This window comes from Xenopus laevis, chromosome 2L (assembly GCF_017654675.1).
Source record: "Xenopus laevis strain J_2021 chromosome 2L, Xenopus_laevis_v10.1, whole genome shotgun sequence".
NCBI lineage: Eukaryota > Metazoa > Chordata > Amphibia > Anura > Pipidae > Xenopus > Xenopus laevis.
This window is the reverse complement of record NC_054373.1, coordinates 148,446,155-148,465,161: the sequence shown is the minus strand read 5'-3', so window position 1 is coordinate 148,465,161 and position 19,007 is coordinate 148,446,155. Positions and strand designations below refer to the sequence as shown.

General features: G+C 40.2%; 1 protein-coding gene across 2 annotated transcripts; it reads left to right on the top strand.

The window, feature by feature from the left end:
- Positions 1–13,536: 13,536 nt before the first annotated feature.
- On the top strand, positions 13,537–18,762 carry sp5l.L (Sp5 transcription factor-like L homeolog). Of its 2 annotated transcripts, none has more exons than XM_018247474.2 (2): positions 13,537–13,738; positions 17,126–18,762. In XM_018247474.2, the coding sequence occupies exons 1-2, from the start codon at positions 13,688–13,690 to the stop codon at positions 18,107–18,109; spliced, it is 1,035 nt and encodes a 344-aa protein (XP_018102963.1). In that variant the 5' UTR covers positions 13,537–13,687; the 3' UTR covers positions 18,110–18,762. The 2 variants fall into 2 exon arrangements, with proteins under 2 accessions (XP_018102963.1, XP_018102964.2); XM_018247475.2 differs by lacking the exon at positions 13,537–13,738 and adding an exon at positions 16,200–16,407.
- The last annotated feature ends 245 nt before the right edge of the window (positions 18,763–19,007 follow it).

The following is a 19,007-nucleotide window of genomic DNA, read 5'->3' as shown; positions in this document are numbered from 1 at the left end:
ATCCTCACCTAACCCAGTCATGGACACCCATCAGCCCTCAATGTCCAGTTTAACTGCAGCTACCAGTTACATTATCTTTAATTCAATGCCAGTTCTAGCTGTTTCTCTGCTCCCTAGATCCTCAATCTGCCAGTTTTGAATTCTGGGAGTTGCAGTACAATATCAAATGCAGAGCCGCAGGTTGGCCTTTGTAAGCTGTGGTACATGTATCTTTTCTACTGGTATTGTATAAAGTGAATTATACAGTACTAGATGTGTTTTCTTTAATCGGTCACCCTCTGGCTCCCTGTAGAGGTATGAGACTTGTTATTCGGAATTCTCGGGACCTGAGATTTTCTGAATAACAGATCTTTCTGTAATTTGGATCTTCATGCCTTAAGTGTGGTAGAAAATCGTGTAAATAGCAATGAGCAAATTTTTTCGCCATTCATGGCAAAGATCTGCATTTCACCATCGACAAATTTTTTAGGAAAAATACGCTGCAACAAAAAAATTGCTAAGACAAAAAAGTCACCATAAAAAAAAAATGCACATTGACTTTAATGTATTTGGACAAAAAGACACCATAGGAATAATATGGATGGGATAGAGAACACATCCCTTGTAGATGAATTGGATCTCATCATCATCAGTGCCCATGTGACTGTGGCACTACCTGCCTGTGAATATTAGAGGATGCGCACTATATATCTTTCTGCATTAAAGCACATATCTATATAGTTCCCAATAGAGAATGTGATGGCTCTACTCTATAAGCAAGATAACAATATTAATCAGTAATAAAGGGATTATTATATGCTGGCTAAATCACAGAGCTTAATTCATTGCAAATCAGATTTGCTCACACTGTGCTTTTCCTAGTTTATTCAGCGGACTTTCTCCCTCCATATATCAGTAGGGTTGCCACCTTTCCTGGAAAAAAATACCGGCCCTCCTATATATTTATCTTTTTTCCCTATTAATAACTTTGGGATCAACCATCATTTTTACCGGCCAGATGGCAACCCTATATATCAGTAACCTCTGCTTGTTGTTAGGTTTGATAAGAGGAAATCTACAATAATGATATACTATTTGACAGTGGACAGATGAAATTCTTGCTCTTGCCAGCTCTGTGCTCTGCACCTGAATTTCATTTTATTTTTGAATTTTGAATTTTAATCTGGTGCAGCAATGCCTCAGAAGCAAGTGCTGGGTAAAAAGTAGTAATATTTCAATCTAGCAGACTGTGCAGAGCTTTATTTGGTATATACTGTTTTACCCTATGAATTATAACCCACAGCAACCAATCAGCTGTTTGTCAGACCAATAAGGCTACTGATGATATTGTTCCAGAACCAAAAAAATTGCACTGGTTATTACTGAAAAAAAAATGTAAAGGTGAATTAACGTGTCTCCTGATTGCAGAACAAGATCGAAAATGTTCAACCAGCCCCCCAAATATCTACTGTTACCATTTGCCATTCACTGGGGGGGGGGTGCCAACATCAGGTCCCACAGTTCTGCCTCTCTGGTATTTACTCCAATGTTTGAGAAGCGTGAAACAAGTTTTAAAACCCAGTGGATGTGATGTAGCCTATAGAATATTCCATTAAATGGGAATGTTAGGAGCCAAACTTGGTTTTATTTTCAGTATTCCTATTGTTTTATATAAATACAAGGAAATGATCTTGTCATTTTAGATGTGCTTTTCTTGTTGATCCACTTCCCTGGCTCTACATATGCAGATCAGAAATCCCTGTAGTGCACTGGCACGTCCCGATAAAAGCAAATGCCAGTCTGTAATTATTATACTTTATTCATATGTCACTGGAGCAGTTCACTAAAGACTGTGCACTAGTCTGATCAGCAGTTGCTCTGTCTGTGCTTTAATACAAACGTTATTGATGCACATGAAAAGTCAGGGACCCTACTATAAAATGTAAATTGCTGGGCTGCACTGATTTAATTTAAACAAAATTGTAGCTGGATAACCTTGTTTAACCCTTTACAAGCTGAACAACCTTGTTTAACCCTTTACATGTCTCAGGTTATAGAATCAATACTACATGCACTCAAGAAGATTCCAATTGTGTTCCATAGATTTTACATTTTCAGCTTCTCGGTTATTCAATGTATAAATGTTAGTTTCCGGGCAATCCCACTTACAGAAAATGAATATTAAAGGGGAATGGGTAGACCCAGTCTAACCAGCATAGCTCCCCAAGTTCTGTTATATTGACAAAAAGGGAGCAAAAAATGTTAACTACAAATTTTAAGCAAAGATAGTAATGCTGGAATGCTGGGTAAGAACATTGCTTTGCTTATAAGAACCCCGACAAATTGCACTTTGCACAGAAGTTTTGTCATTGGGCTCTTATTTATTGAGGTAGCAAAGCACAAATATACAAAGGATCTATGTATTGTAACCTCCAAGGACTTCGTTATTATTCAAGATATATGTCTTATTAAATATTGAACAAGCTTTGAAGCTGCTGGTATGCTGTTATTTAGAGCTTGGGACGCAATGAAACACCAGCTGTTCGTGTATACAGGATAGGTGCTGGTATTTGTAAAGAGTAGGAGATTTTCCTGTACTTATTTCAGCACTATGGATAGCTCCTGACCCATTTCTCTAACCACATCCTTGCCTGAACTCCATCAACCAGCCAGAATACAGTTTTAACTGAGCAAGGATTTGTTTTTTTTTCTTATTCAAGTATGGGTACTGTATTATCTGTAATTAAGTATTATCTGGAATGCTTGGGACATAAGGTTTTCCAGATAATTAATCTTTAATCTTAATTTGGATCGCAATACTAAAAACATGTAAACATTAAATAAACCCAATATGGATTCATGCAGCTTATCAAGTACAAGCAACTGTTTATTATTACAGAGAATTTTTTTTTTTAATAACAATTAGAATTATTTGCTCAAAAATGGACTTCCCTTATTTCAGAGATCCTGGATAACAGGTTTCCAGATGAGGGATCTCATACCTGGAGTATTTTTTTAGCCATTTGGGTAGGCTGAGCTCTTCAGCTGGAAGCTCACAATCCAGTAGTGCCCCTCTAAAGGATTTTCATGGCCCAGAGTCTGCCAAATTAGCCTATGCATAAGACTTATATATTCACATAGACAGTGTTTACAAAAACCTTTAGGATCAGGGTTTATCCAAGAAAACTCAGCCATGCAGTGTTATATATACAATAATATAAACGAGAATGATAAGGGCACATATGAAAAGTTTGTTCAAGTAAACTTTCAATGAAATGCAATAAAGATAAAACTTGTACTTTCAATTCCTCCACCCCTCCCTCTTCTCCCCATAGGATAATACAGCATGCCCACTGATGAGAGTGTTTTATCTGTCCTCTGGTGAAATGAAATTGAAGAATATTAAGTCAAACAGGGTTAGCTCTCAGCCAGACATGTAAAAGCCCAGCAGGTCCCCTATGGTTCTTCAAGTGCCATGTCTAATTTGTTCGCCATCTATAGACCAACCTTTGAAGCTGATTTGGTTAACATATTAAAATTGTACTTTTCTAGGTGAATCTCCTTTTTGTTTTCACAACAAAGGTACAAAGGCAAGTACAACATAAGAGAGTGTGCCTCATATTGACATATTTTGTGAGCTGCCTCAATCATTACTTGTCTTTGACTAGTCAGACTACAGGTGTGCCCAGAGCTTAGAGAGAGAGAGACCGACCCTGATGCAGGTCTCTGCTGGACGCCCGCTGGGTTAGTTTACTTTGCCAAAAACGAGAGAGTTTCGATGCAAACGATGTGGCAGAGGAATACACTGACTACAGAAGTCAGAGCTGCAACTAGTACATGCAGTTAAAGGGCAAGTCAACACAAAAATAAAAATTTGCCAAATAAAATAAAATATAATTCTAAGCAACCTTCCAATATACATTTATTAAAAACTAAACTTAGTGCTTTTACAGTTATTTCTAAAAACAATTGCTATTGAAAGCCGCATTTGCTTAACTCCTGGTTGTTACTTTTTAGGGTTAGTTCACACAGGACGTTTTGGGGAGATTTGGTCGCTGGCGACTACTCGCGATTAGTCGCCAAGCGACCAAATCTCTCCAAAATGCCCTGTGTGAACTAACCCTTAAATAAAGTTGCAAAAGTCTTATTTCCCCAGCAAAGACAGATCTGTTAATCAGCTGCCTTGTCTTACAATTTGTATCAACAGTCTGAGCCAACAGGAGAGAGAATAGAAAGGGACAGACAAACACTGCTTTCAATAGCAATACATATACAAATAACTTGAAAACCATAGAAATTGTTTAATTAATGTATATTGCAAAGTTGCTTAGAATTTGTTTGTTTTTTTTATTAGACAAAAAAAGATATTTTTTGGGTTGACATTTCCTATTTCTTTACAGATACCAGATTTGAGCTTCCACACTATGAAACATATTGTTAATTCTACTGCCTCTTCATTCTTTGAGTTCACAGGGCTGGATGCTAAGGGTTCATATACTTGAGCCATTATGCCCATCTCTAATAGGAGATGGGCACAATGTTACAAATAGAATTAAGTCTTATTCATAATTTGCTTTGAAAGTGTCAGATGACATACTCTGCTCCACCCACTGCAGATTTTCCTGCAATGCTCTTTTTTTATTTGGCAAGTCCAAATGAAAGTCTAAACACAGTGGAGTAGGGCCACACATGCACCTTTAGCTTGTATATGCCACATACTCTAGTAATAATGATAGTACCCCATGCTTTTCACACTTTGCCTAATAATAGCAGTAATAATAATAATAATATAAAATATACCTAAGAGGCTACATATATTTCAAAGTTGCCATTTACATTGCAGGGCTCATTTATCACAGAAGTGCTCTGTGCAAATTATATTTTAAATATTGGCAAAAATTGATGTACAATAAACCCACAATGCTGCTTTTTCAGTAGGGTTTCAGCATAATAGTGAACTGTTGACTGAACTTCCGTCTGTGTTGGTAAATCGTGTGCAGCTCCCGTCAGTTTGTAATTGGCGTCACGTCCAGCGCAGCATCATAATAGCAATAGCGTGTGATTCACTAAGTCATTTGTTTGTGCATAACTGCATGTTGCATCTACACACAAATGACTTAGTGAATCACACGCTAATGCTATTGTGCTACAACCTGAGATGTAACATCCTGTTAACTCCAGCACTGAAGGGCTGCAAAGGCTCACTGGCCCTACCAGCAAGTTGTAAGGTACATGTTTTGGCACAAATACCTTTGGTAAAAAGGCAGAAATCTATGGTTTGCATTACAGCTATATACAGGTGCAAAACTGGAGTCAGGGTTTGTTCACCAACTGGAAAGCTTTGGTAGAGAATACTTTGTGGGCCATAAACAGTAAGCTGCCCATGTACCTTAAGATCTACCTACAGGAGCAAAAAAGTTGCTTCATTTTAGTGCCCTTTATGTAAAGTATAGCCATCCCCAAGGCCTGAGAGCTGATAACCCTTTAAACAGTCAACTGCTGAAAGAAAAATAAGAACAAGTTGATGGAACACAGTGACATATGAAAAAAACTATAGCTTTTGTACCTTTATAAGCCTTGGGGGGCAATTGGCCTTAGCACCGCCCACTTCCTTGTCAGAAGCCCATAATATACTGTGGCAAATTAAAGCACCACATATCTTCATTTCTGTCAGTGTTCAGGATCCTTATTGTCAATGCCCAGAAAACGATTCAACCGTATTTTAAGCATTAGTGTCTTTAGGAGGGGGTTAATGAGCGTCACACAAAGAGCTTCACTTCTCCAGTAACCCCGGCAGAGGGTCACATTAGCAGGACAATTAAAGAGAAATTAGTTCAAGTTATCTGAAATACTGGGGTATAATTAGCATGGCCACAATGTCCCAGAGGGAGGCTGAAGAGACCAAAGGGCAAAATAAGCATTCAAATTACTAAAGGGAAAGAAAGGCGGGCAACTTGGATATTGCTGTCTTTTTTACCTGAAGGCCTTAACACTTTGGTCACGGTACAAAGAGATGAGGTTAATTCAAATAGAACATCTGTTACACTGTCACAGGTATGCAGCAATGTAATATATATATATATATATATATATATATATATATATATATATATATATATATATATACACTGTACAGCATTACTATGTTTAAAATGTAAGTTGCAGTGAGCAGGACCCCACCCCCCCCACTGTCTCCTCAAGTTTTAACTTTTGGAAAATGTCAGTTTATGTTTGCAAATTTTTCGGCAAAGCTAAATGGGGCAGATTAGCTCATCACTAATGTTAACTGTTTGCTCTTGGATTTGTATCCCTTTTCTCTGTAAAGTGCTGTGTGAAATGATGGAGATAATAATAATCATGGTGCATTTCACTTTTCATATGTATCTATCATTATCTATCTATATCTATCATCTATCTATCTATCTATCTATCTATCTATCTATCTATCTATCATCTATCTATCTATCATCTATCTATCTATCTATCTATCTATCTATCCATTTATCTATTTATATATCCATCTATCTATCTAGTGAAAAATAAAAAAATAATTGCAAAATGTCTAGGAATATAACTCATCATACTGAAAATGAATTTAAAGTGAACATCCCCTTTAATATTTATTAAACTTCTCCTTAGACCTGACCCAAAAGGAATATTGCCTAGCTATCCACAAGTCAATACAGGTACATTAAAAAAAGGCCCTACACAGAGAGCCAATAACTAATACAATAATTACTAATGGCAGCTAAATCACTGAGCTTATTTTGACAATTATCCTTTTCCCATTTCTAGACAATCAATACAAATTGAACACCCCTAAGTCCTCTACTTATCTATTTTTTTTATACAGTACTCTGCTTTATTACGTCCTTTATTAAGTCCATTTTAACTTTACATTGAAGAATAGAATTAAAATGTAAATGTGAATAGTGAGAGAGATGCAGTAAGCAGAATGGCAGCTGATGGCACAGCGAGGCAGTGTTATGTACACATGTGCTGAGCTCAATAAGAAAACAAAGTTGTGCAGAGCATGGCAATCCTGTGCAGCATAAGGATGATTGTGTCGCTTACACATCAAAGCATTCAGCTGGCCAATGCTAAGGAAGACAGGAAGCCAATAGTCAGAGCAATTAACAACTTCTCCCCAATAAAACACATTAAAGGAACTCCCAGCCGCCTACTTAAAGTAACACAGATGTTTTTTCTTACTTTTTTTGTTAATACTGCCCTTTGATATGTCTTCCCCTTCCCCCAGTTCTTAGCTCCCTAGGAGATTTAACTCTTTCACCCTTGACTTTCAAAGCCAGGACACTTGCTAATTTGCTATGCAGAGATAATGCAAATGTTCCCAATCTCTTGGGTATAGAAAGGGAGATCGAGATGTGCTCTTACCCTGCTTTATCATAACACACAAATCGGGTTATGCTTTTGCTGAGTGACTGAGCAGTAGCTCGGGGAATGAAGCACCGTTCCAGTGTCATTCTTTCCCCTGAGCATTGAAATCTGTATTTATTTAACTGATCAACTACACAAAGTATTTCAGTTTCACTATGAGCTCTGCTACTACTATCATGAAAAAGCACTACTGCTCTTATTCAGCTCTAGGCAGCCTCCAAATTGGTTGCTCCAACTGGTGTATATAAATATAATACACAAAAGCCATGAATATCCTGTAAATTATATCCTTATAAACGGTGAGTTCTGATGTCATCAGTTATAAACGGTGAGTTCTGATGTCATTTCTGTCACATGACTCACTAAAACTTGTGTATTATAATAAATAAAGTACCCCCAGTTGTAAAATATGAGGATGTTAGATGTTACCTCGGAGTTCCATGACCTGTATAAAAACACTCGGCCTTCGGCCTCGTGTTTTTATATGGTCATGAAACTCCTCGGTAACTTATAATATCCTTGTATTTTAAAAGAGGGGGTACTTTATTCACTATATAATATACAGACACACATATCAACTAGACACACACATCAACTAGGCATATTACTAACCTTGTTGCAATTCAACTTTGTTAAGGGTTTCTTTGCCAAAATTTGCAACTGAGACATTATATAGGGTCAGGAAGCAATCCAACTGGCTGATAGATTCAAAAGTTGTAATAGGAAAAATACTCGCACACCCTTGTTTTTTGATGTCGGTGAGCTTGGTGCCCAGAGGATACAGCAACCTCCTAATACTTATAGTAAAGAAACACAATGGCACACAAGGTGTATAGTTGCAGGACAAGCCCTTACACACCTTGTGTGACAGTTATCAGAAATGTCAATTATTTTCCCACCTCATTTATTATCAAATGAACAGTTCCATGAGCATTGATCCCTATAAGATCAATTCAGAGCAAATAGTTCCAGATTAATCTAATTTCTTATTTTGGTTAAGAAATCCTCAAATCCTAGTGGATAAAATGGAATCAGTCAGCATGTATATATGTATAAATGTATTTATAAAGTACTGTGTGAATATGCAGTGCTGCAGTTTTACAGAGTAGAAAATACAGTATATAATCTAAGTAATTTGTCCTTAATGATTATTCATAAATCAGCCCCATAGTTTTCAGGATGTGTCCAAATGTGTCATTAGAGCAACAGTTTGTGGCAGTGATGAGCCGCTCCTGCTGAGGAAGAGGAGGGCCGGAGGCATGGGTGACAGACTCTCTCTCCAGCTCACTGAGAGGGGCTACCCACGTTCCAAGTGATTAATCTCTATGTGGTGGTGAGAACCAATTCCTCAAGCTTTTGTCTTTGTGTTTTCTCCTGCATGTCTCCATTCTGACACACTAATGTGACACCCACAATATAAAAAGAGTTGTAGAGATTTACTGAGAAGTGAAACTGGCAGGTCTGCCGTGTGTACCCAACTTTATTATGCTAAATCAATAACACAACCCTAGTGACACTGCAGATTAAAGCCTATGGCACACAGGGTGGATATGAAGTGTTTTGCTCACCACATTTCTCTCTCAGTGCCTAAAACCTGAAACTGCCCCCCTGCCATCTTCCATTGTGTTGAATGGGAATTGCCTGAAAGCTTCAGCAGTGACCTGCCTATTGTTCACTTTCACTAGGGCACATGTACAATTTTGATCACTGTTACTTGTGGCAGCAATTAGAATGCAATTTCCTGTCCGAGGATCACTTCCCATTCCCTTGAATGTAAATCTTTACAGTTTACCAGTACCCATGATGGCACGAGTGTAAGGCAACATGCTGTGATTCATATGGAATCCATATGCCCAGAAATGCATCCAATGACTTCCAATGAAAAGCAAAGGGGACTGGCACACATGAGCATGGTCTCCCTACATGTGGCACCTGAACATGTCAGCTTTCCACTGATATCAATGTGAAATGACTGATTACAATTCTATGCCTTTATATTTTTTTCTTTCTATATTTACTACCTTATCTCCTACATTATTATTGTTAATCTTCTAAAACGACCTTAGCCCGAATACAATGTCCACTCCCTATCAAAGCTGTGTATGGCTTTTAGACAAATTTTGCCACTACTTCTCTGATAAAGAACCCCAATTGCTTGCAATATCCTGTGGCCCTTTGTTTACTTTCTCACCATTGTATTGGAATGAAACTGCCTATTCATTGAATGCAGATCGTGTAAACTCTATATGCTCATTGTGACAGGCCAAGGAACACAATGCATCTACTGATTAAGATAAGTGATACAAGCAAATGGCAGGAGGATATAGAGTGAAAACAAAACACCAGAATCCTTTCTATCTGTGCAGAGAAATATATCCGGAAATCACCCCTGCCTCAGATGCAGCTGTACAGTCAGGTACAGTCATTTCTTAGGTCCCCATACACGGGCCGATAAAAGCTGCTGATAGACCGAATCCCTGATCGATGTCTGGCCAAAAGTCAGATGTTGATCAGGCAGGGTTAAAAATCTTGTCAGATCGTGGTCGCATCTGTTCGTTGATGTGTTCCCGCGATTCGACTGCCCGTATTGCCTCCATTCTGATCTGATCGTTGGGCCCTAGGGCCCACGATCGGGTCAGCCCGATATCGCCCCCACCTCAATGTGGGCATACCGGGTAGAGATCCACTCATTATCATTATCATGATCATTATCCCCTTCATGACATGGGGTTAGAACAGCGTCGGACTGGGCCGGCGGGAGACCGGGAAAAAACTCGGTGGGCCCTCGTTGGCCCAGCTCCCCTTCCCCGATCTCCGGGCCCCCAAATAAAATAAATCTTGTTGCCAGTAATGCATGCATGTCGGCGTTCATGCATTGTGTATTGGCGATTGTGCTTGCGTGCGCCGATGTTTGTGCATACGCGCGGGGGGCCCTGGTGGTTAGCAACCTGGTGGGCCCCCCCATGTCCAGTCCAACCCTGGACCTGAACCCGCCCGACCCACGGGTCCCGCGGGTATTTGGCCGGCCTGCACATCACTAATGTCTTGTCTGTTGAAGAAATAATGAATTGCTCATTATGAGTATAACGGTAAGAAGTGGAAGCTGGTGAAATACAGACATAGACCTACATACACAGGAGATTTGTACCCACATTTTAATCTTAGCTAACACGGGTGACAAATCTCCCTGGAATGCAAAACTTCTGCCAACTTCGGAAAACTAAACACCTCATACGTTTTCCCACCCCAATTTACTTATTGCCGTCGGGAAATAATTTTGGGGAGATTATTTACCTGCTTTAGTTAAAATTGAAACATGTGTTTATGGAATAATTCAGGAATTAGAGAAGATCATATACGCATTATACATGTGAATGTGGCATGGCATAAAGGAAATTAAAATGATCCCTTGACTATAATGTTAAAATCCAAGATTCCATTAGTCCTGCAGAAAAGGGAAATTATTTTTTTTTTAAATTATTTGATTAAAATTGAGTCTATGGGAAATGGCCCTTCCTTAATTCGGGGCTTTATGATAATGTGTTTCCAGATAACGGATTCCATACTTGTATATTATTTTGGAAACAAGAAAGTGCATACATATAATAGAACCTAGTATTCGTAGCAAGGCAAAGGTCTTTCTGCTGCTGTATAATAGACAGGGCACCGAGGACACACCCGTGTATAAGAAACAGATTCTCATGTATTGCTTTGTTTTGGGGTCCTGTAGCATAGCTCCTACAATACACATTATCTGTATATACCTGTCTCAATCAGTCTGTCTTTTCTCAATTCACTTCCTACCATCTCTACAGGAAGACTAATCCATGCACCCACTGCAAGATTGATTTTCCTTAACAGGGACACTTTTAGCGCAGTTCAATACAGGAATTTTTCCTGCTGCCCCAAGCATTGTTGATAAAATTGACAAATCACAAAAGACATACTATTTTATACTGAAAACACATTAGATATTTTCAGAATACACATCAAACCCCCTATATGCTGTTGAACTATAACCCCTACATCTCCCCTGAAAGCAGCAAAAGCTGGAGGATTGCAAGCTGGACATAATTTTATCATAGACAGAGGCCCCAATCTTTGTCCCCCATAAACCCCCCTTATCTCCAACTTTACATGTCCTCTAAACCCTGTAAAGCATCACCCCTTGCTGCTAATGTCTGCCTCCAGGATTGAGGCAAAGTGAAGACAAGCCACACATTGGACCCAGGTAGCAGTCAGACTTCTGTCCTGTTGTTAAAGGAACAGCAACATTAAAAAATAAAAGTGTTTTACAGTAATAAAAATATAATGCAGTGTTGCCCTGCACTGGTAAAACTGGTGCTTCAGAAACACTACTATTGTTTATATAAATAAGATGCTGTGTAACAATGGGGGCAGCCAGTCAAAGGAGAAAAGACTCAGGTTACACAGCAGATAGCAGATAAGCTCTGTAGACCATAATGGTGTTATCTGATCTCCACTATTTAACCTGTGCCCTATATTTTTTTAAAAAATTTTCCTCATTGCTACACAGCAGCTTGTTTATATGAACTATAATTGATCAGTTTAAGGGTAGAGACACACGCTCAGATTCGACCAGCGACAAATTGCATTTTTTTCAGTGCGACTAATCTCCTGCCTCCCTCCGGCTAGAATGTATATCTCCGACGGGATGGCAATTGGTGCGCTTCGTTTGACTTCAGAAAAAGAATCGATCCTAGGGATCATCCCGCTGGCGATTTTGTTTCTAGCCGGCGGGAGGCAGTTCGGGGAGATTAGTCATCCTGATGAAAAGGTGATTTATCTCCGGGCGACTAAATCTCCCTGAATCTGAGTGTGTGTCTCTGTCCTTACCAGTGCAGAGCAACGGTATATGATATTTTCATTACTTTAAAACACTTTAATTTTTTGGTGTTACTGTTAAATTGCTCTGCACTTACACATACAGCCCACTCCCTCTAGCAAAAGGCAAAGCATACAAGAAAGCATTTTAACTCTTTGAACCATCCTCTGGGGCTGAAATGGTTAATATAAAGTCCAAAAGGCAGATGTTGCCCTGGTGCTCATTGTATTGCTTCTATCAGATTCTGGATCCAGAGATGGATTCAATTATTAACAGGCTGCAGTAGAACTTAATGTAAAGCTGGCCATAGATGTTGAGATTTTTAAAAGATCCGATCATCATCGTGAGACCACAATTAAGGTGGCCATAGAGGCAAAGATCCTATCGAACAAATCAAAGATTCTTACAATTTTCGGACCGTGTGTGGAAAGTCCCGACATTTTTTGTCCGGCGAAGAACGGTCGTTTGGTCGATCGGACAGGTTTGATTTTGTCCCGATCCCGACGGAGCCCATTGCGCTCTCATTGTTCAACCTGGGCCGAACGTTCAGATTACCCTCGATATAGACATGCCGGTTAATGCCATATCGGGGAAAGATCAGCTTGTTTGGTGATGTCGCCAAACGAGCAGATCTTTTCATCTATGGCCACCTTTATCTCGGAACGATCGAATTGTCCATCAACTAAAAAGACCAATTTGCCAGGAAAACAAAGGGTAGCTGCCTGCTTGGCCCTGCAAACATAGATAGATTGCACTGGGACTGATAAAGATTTTTTAACCTGGCTGATCAATTTTCGGACAGATGTTGGAAGAAAAATCGTAAGATGTACGATCGTTTGAATCCCACTAACTGCACGATCCTTTCGAAGGATTGGTCGGACTTCGCTAAAATCGGTTGTTCGGCAAGAGAAATCTTTGCGTCTATGGGGACCTTAACCCTTTCCCTGCTAAACACACAACAACCCTTTATTTGAGTGTTTCATCTTCTTACATATCACTAGTTACTGCATGTGCCTCTTCTCACAGAACTCTTCAATCAATTCCCACCAATCTGCTCAGTATTTTGGTGTATCTTTAAAGGAGATAAAAAAAACAAGATCCCCCCCCCCCAACAAAAGCTCTATAGATCCTGATAGCAGAGCCAAACCTTTGCATACATAACACTCACCCAGCAGGGGGTCTGTACATTGAAAGGAGGATTCAACTTTGAAAGTGACTCAATCTATTTAATGATTGGTTAGCTTCCTCACTTCAAAGGCAATCCACACACACACTCCTGATTGGCTGAGAGGCAGTCAAAAAAAAAAAAGTTTACACAGAGATGAAACAGTAGATGGAAGGAGCAGAGAGGCGGAGGCTCGGACTAGTCGCATCCTCTGATTTCTGTCGCAGCTACTCACTTTATTCCAGACCAGATATGATCTTGTAAGGCTACTGCTGCTTCTCTCCAGCGGGACAAACCTCATGGCTTCTCTGGTTCTGCACAGAGAGAACACACTTCAAGCTTATTTACAGGTAATAACTTGCGCACTTTATTTATTGGGCCGGGGGAGAGCACTTTGCTTATTTACAGCTAAATAACATGTGCGCTTCTTTGGGCTGTTGGAGACTGGCAGGTTCTCGTAGCTGTGAGTTGCAGGTGGTGTGCGATTTATTGATTGCAGTTACACTATTACATTTAGTTTTGTTATTACAGGTACTGAATCGCGCGACTACTTACCCTTTATAGGACCGATATTTTTACTTAATTTTTGTTGCTTTTCCAAGGATACTTCATGTAGTCGGCGACCCCCTCCCTTTTATCCGTTCAGCTGCGAGTCGTGCAGTGACTGGTGCTGCCGATTTTAGTTCAACAGTAACATATGTCTGCTCCTTAGAAAACTCTTTTGGGAGTGCAGTTCGGAAAGAAAAGTTTTCTCTATCCGTTTTACCGGCACACGACTGTCCTGCACTTCCTCCTTCTTGCAGGCACCGCTGCAATCATTATATTACATCAAGTTTCTTTAGTTGCACTGACTTCCACTAGAAATTGTCTTGTATTACTTGTTGCCCATTGTGTGTGATTGTGTGTCTGTGTCTTAAATAGGGAACATACCTGTTTCAGTTACATTTCTTCTACTCTTAACCCTGGTAAGGGAGTGTAACTGTGGGATAGCAGGTATAGTAGGGAGAGATGGTGCCTATAGTAACAGTGGGATAATAGTCTCTGGGAAGGGAGTGTGGCTGTGGGATAGCAGGTATAGTAGGGAGAGATGGTGCCTGTAGTAACAGTGGGATAATAGTCTCTGGGATGGGACTGTGGGATAGCAGGTATAGTAGGGAGAGATGGTGCATATAGTAACAGTGGATAATAGTCTCTGGGAATGGATTGTAACTGTGGGATAACAGGTATAGTAGGGAGAGATGGTGCCTATAGTAACAGTGGGATAATAGTCTCTGGGAAGGGAGTGTGGCTGTGGGATAGCAGGTATAGTAGGGAGAGATGGTGCCTGTAGTAACAGTGGGATAATAGTCTCTGGGATGGGACTGTGGGATAGCAGGTATAGTAGGGAGAGATGGTGCATATAGTAACAGTGGATAATAGTCTCTGGGAATGGATTGTAACTGTGGGATAACAGGTATAGTAGGGAGAGATGGTGCCTATAGTAACAGTGGGATAATAGTCTCTGGGAAGGGATTGTGGTATAGCAGGTATAGCAGAGCAAGATGAGAACAGATATATTTTATGTCTAAACTGGGGCAGTTGGCTTCTGGGGTTGGGACTAGTATGTAAAATGCACTTTATCACTTCTGTTTTGGAGGTAAAATGTGGTCATGCTGGAATGTCTGAATGTAAAGTTTCCATTTACTTACTGCAGGGGTTACAATATGCCTACTAGTCCTTACCCTGCCAAGGTGAGCTTTTATTTAACTTGATCTCAAAGGGTGGTGTTCACACATGACATTCTGATCATTGCTATTAAGTAGCAGTACTTGAAACAGGCAAAGATCAGTGTGGGTGGTTTAACACTGAGAGCAATTTGAGTCAACACATGTGGCTCTCCACTTGGGATTGTCCCTGGAAATCACACACTTTGGCTGCCACTAATCAGTAGCAATGACTGCAGTGCCTTTGCTACAGCTGCAAGTGTGTAGATAATAGATGTGTGCTGCTTATGTTTCTAATGAACTGTCTTATATCTTTGATGACGTGATGCCTGCGTAATAATATATTGCAGATTTGTAAGAAGGGGAATACATCTTATTTAATGAGCAACATTTGTTTAGAGAAAGGTTATCTTTGGGTAAAATTTTGGTAAATCATGATATTTTATAGAGCTCAGCAAACACAGCAGTGTTACCAGTTTTTATTACTTTAAAAACCTTTTTTTTTGATGTTACTGTTCCTTTAATGCATTATGGAGGCCGCCTGCATTTACATCCCATAAAACCAACTTGCAGTATGGGCTACAAGGCAAGGGAAACATGGACAACAAGGTTCTAGTTGCTAGGGATGTCGCGGACTGTTCGCCGGCGAACTTGTTCGCGCGAACATCGGCTGTTCGCGTCCGCCGCAAGTTCGCGAACGTCGCGCGACGTTCGCCAATAGGCGTTCGCGTCAAAATCGTTCGACCATTCGACCATTCGATCGATAAAATCGAACGATTTTCGTTCGATTCGAACGAAAATCAACTGTTCGCAATTTTTGCCGGTGTTCGCGAACGGCGTTCGCGAACACATTATCGGCGGTTCGCTACATCCCTACTAGTTGCCACAGTTTACAATATAAAAAAAATAATTTTGTTAAAGGGGTTGTTTACCTTTGAGATAACTTTTAGATAGAGTGATATTCTGAGACAATGTGTTTTCATTTTTTATTGTTGAAGGTTTTTGAGTTATTTAGCTTTTTATTCAGCAGCTCTTCAATTTGCATCTTAAAGGAGAATTCAACCAGTAATAATAAAAAACCTCCCCCCTACCCTGGGTAGACCCCCCCTTCTCCACCCAGCCTACCTGCCCCCCGGCAAATGCCCCTAATTTTTTACTCACCCTCGTGGCAGATTCAGGCCTCGGAGTTCACGGCAGCCATCTTCTTCTCCTTCGGTAATCTTTGTGTATTGACGGCCTTTTCGGAAAATTTCCGAAAAAGACTGAAAAACAAGATGACTCCCGTGAATTCCCATGGCCAGAATCTGCACGGAGGGGTAAGTAAAAAATTAGGGGCATCTGCCCAGTGGGGCAGGTAAGCTGGGGGGAGGGGTTGGGAGGGAGGGGTTTTTTAAACTACGGGTTGAATTCTCCTTTAAGCAATCTGGCAACTAGGGTCCTAATTACCCTAGCAACCATGCATTGATTTGAATAAGAGACAGCAATATGAATAGGAGAGGGTCTGAATCGAAGGATCAGTAATAAAAAGTAACAAAAACAATACATTTGAAGTAGGGATTATATAAGTATATATACCAGGATTCGGTATTCGGTCATTTTCAGCAGGATTCGGCCGAATCCTTGTGCTTGGCCGAACCCGAATCGGAATAATTAAAATCATGTGACTTTTCGTCACAAAACATGGAAGTAAAACATTTTTTTACTTATATCCCCGCCCCCTCACTGATTTGCATATGCAAATTAGGGTTCGGATTCGGTTCGGTATTCACAAAGGATTCGGGGGTTCGGCCGAATCCAAAAAAGTGGATTCAGTGCATCCCTAATTTGTAGCCTTACAGAGCATTTGTTTTTTTAGATGGGGTCAGTTTGAAAGCTGCAAAGAGTCAGAAGAAAAAGGCAAATAACTATAAAACTATAAAAAATAAATAATGAAAACCAATTGAAACATTGCTTAAAAATAACTGTTCTATAACATAATAAAAGTTACATTAAAGGTGAGCCACACCATTAAGCTTCTTTGTTTTTACATTTCAGGACAGAACTCCTAGTTCTTCTCCAGACGGAGGACCCCTGACATCTTTGGCCCTGTTTCAATCAACCTGTGGTCCTGTTCTTACAGCCAGACCCATTTCCCGGGAGTATACACAGTCCGCATACGATCCTGTTGCTCCAACTTCAGGAATGTTTCAGTTATGGAGCAATGACATTCCTGTCAACTCGGGGATCGCTTCCCATGCTGTGACATTCGGTGTCCCTAAAGTGCAGTATCCTGGCCACATGCAAACTGTTGCCTCTCATGAGCTCCCATTAACCCCTCCAGCGGATCCTACTGCTTATTCATTTGATTTGTCTCCCGTCAAAGTATTGACTCCACAAATGCAGAGCAATGCTGCCTACCATTTCCAAGACCCAAGTGCAGTGACTCAAGACTTCTCAAGCTTTATGCAAGGTTCAACCACTTTGACCCAAAGACACTTGAGTTCAACACACATTGATGACCAGACATGGTGGAGCCTGCAGCAGACAAGTCCAAACAATTTCCCCTCCTTTCATCTAGCAAACCCATTGGTTGTTGGGTCACAGCCCCAGTTTGCAGCACTTCTACAGAGCTCCTCCAAAACACTCCTAAACTCAACACGTCGCTGCCGGAGGTGTAAGTGCCCAAACTGCCAAGCATCTCCAGGCAACGAGGAACCAGGCAAAAAGAAGCTCCATATCTGTCATCTTCCAGGCTGTGGCAAAGTGTATGGAAAGACTTCCCATTTAAAGGCCCACTTACGTTGGCATGCAGGTGAGAGGCCGTTCATCTGCAACTGGATGTTATGTGGGAAGAGTTTCACCAGATCTGATGAACTGCAGAGGCACCTTAGGACTCATACTGGTGAGAAACGCTTTGGTTGCCAGGAGTGTGGCAAGAGGTTTATGAGAAGTGACCACCTTTCCAAACATACCAAAACCCACCAGAACAAAAAGATGAAGTGTGCAGACTCTCCCCTGGAAAATATTAAAAAGGAGTAAAAAACCCAAGCAAACTTAAAATTGCACATTTTACTCAACAAAAGACTCAGCCTATGAATGTTTAAACATTAGGGACCCTGAACCTGTTGTATATAGAAAGGTCCTTAGGTGTCACTCATGGTGCAAAATGTTTCCTAAGTTTGTCTCCATCCCCCAAAAAAGCCAAACGTGATACATTTAAAAAGGGACATGCCTTGGGGTATTTATAGACATTTCGAAATTGGAATATGCCGAGCTTTTCTAATATAAAACCTTGCTTGTTTCAAATGAGTGTGTGTTGTATATAAGGGAGTATTTGTGGGAATCTTGGTGATACTGCATCCCTGTTGTGGTATCGCTCACCAGTCACTGGAGTCAATATTTATTCATTTCCTTTGGGATTAAATGCTTTTATAGGACATCTATTTATTGGATGAGAGGTACCCAACCTGTCAGGGGGGATTCTGGGAGCTGTAGGGCAGCAGGTTTGCGCATGTCTCCTTTGGATATAAAGCTGCTACTGATTGTGAGTGTGTGTATATACTGCTTTGTTTATCTAAATAAAAATACTTGACTTCTTATTCATTCCATTCATGCAATTGTGTTTCAGTTGTTCCTACCATCATTTCAACACATTGTAAGAAAATAAAAGGAATTTAATGATCCTTTGTAAATGTGACTGTTTTTCTGTCCCAGCAGTTGTTCCAAATACTATTCTAGAAAGTTTTCACCCTAGATCTCACGATTTCTGATCTTAAAGGAACAGTAACGTAAAAAAAAAAAGTTCAAGCAATTCGTGTACAGTTGCCGTGCACTAGTAAAACTAATGTGTTTGTTTCAGACAGATTACTATAGTTCATATAAACAAGCTGCTGTGAAGCCATGGGGGCAGCCATTCAATCTGAATTAGGGTTAAATG

Coding starts and splice junctions, on each gene's coding strand:
- sp5l.L (XM_018247475.2), top strand. CDS start 16,231: ATGCCCCTAATTTTTTACTCACCCTCGTGGCAGATTCAGGCCTCGGAG. Junction 16,408..17,125: donor GCCAGAATCTGCACGGAGGG/GTAAGTAAAAAA, acceptor TTTACATTTCAG/GACAGAACTCCTAGTTCTTC.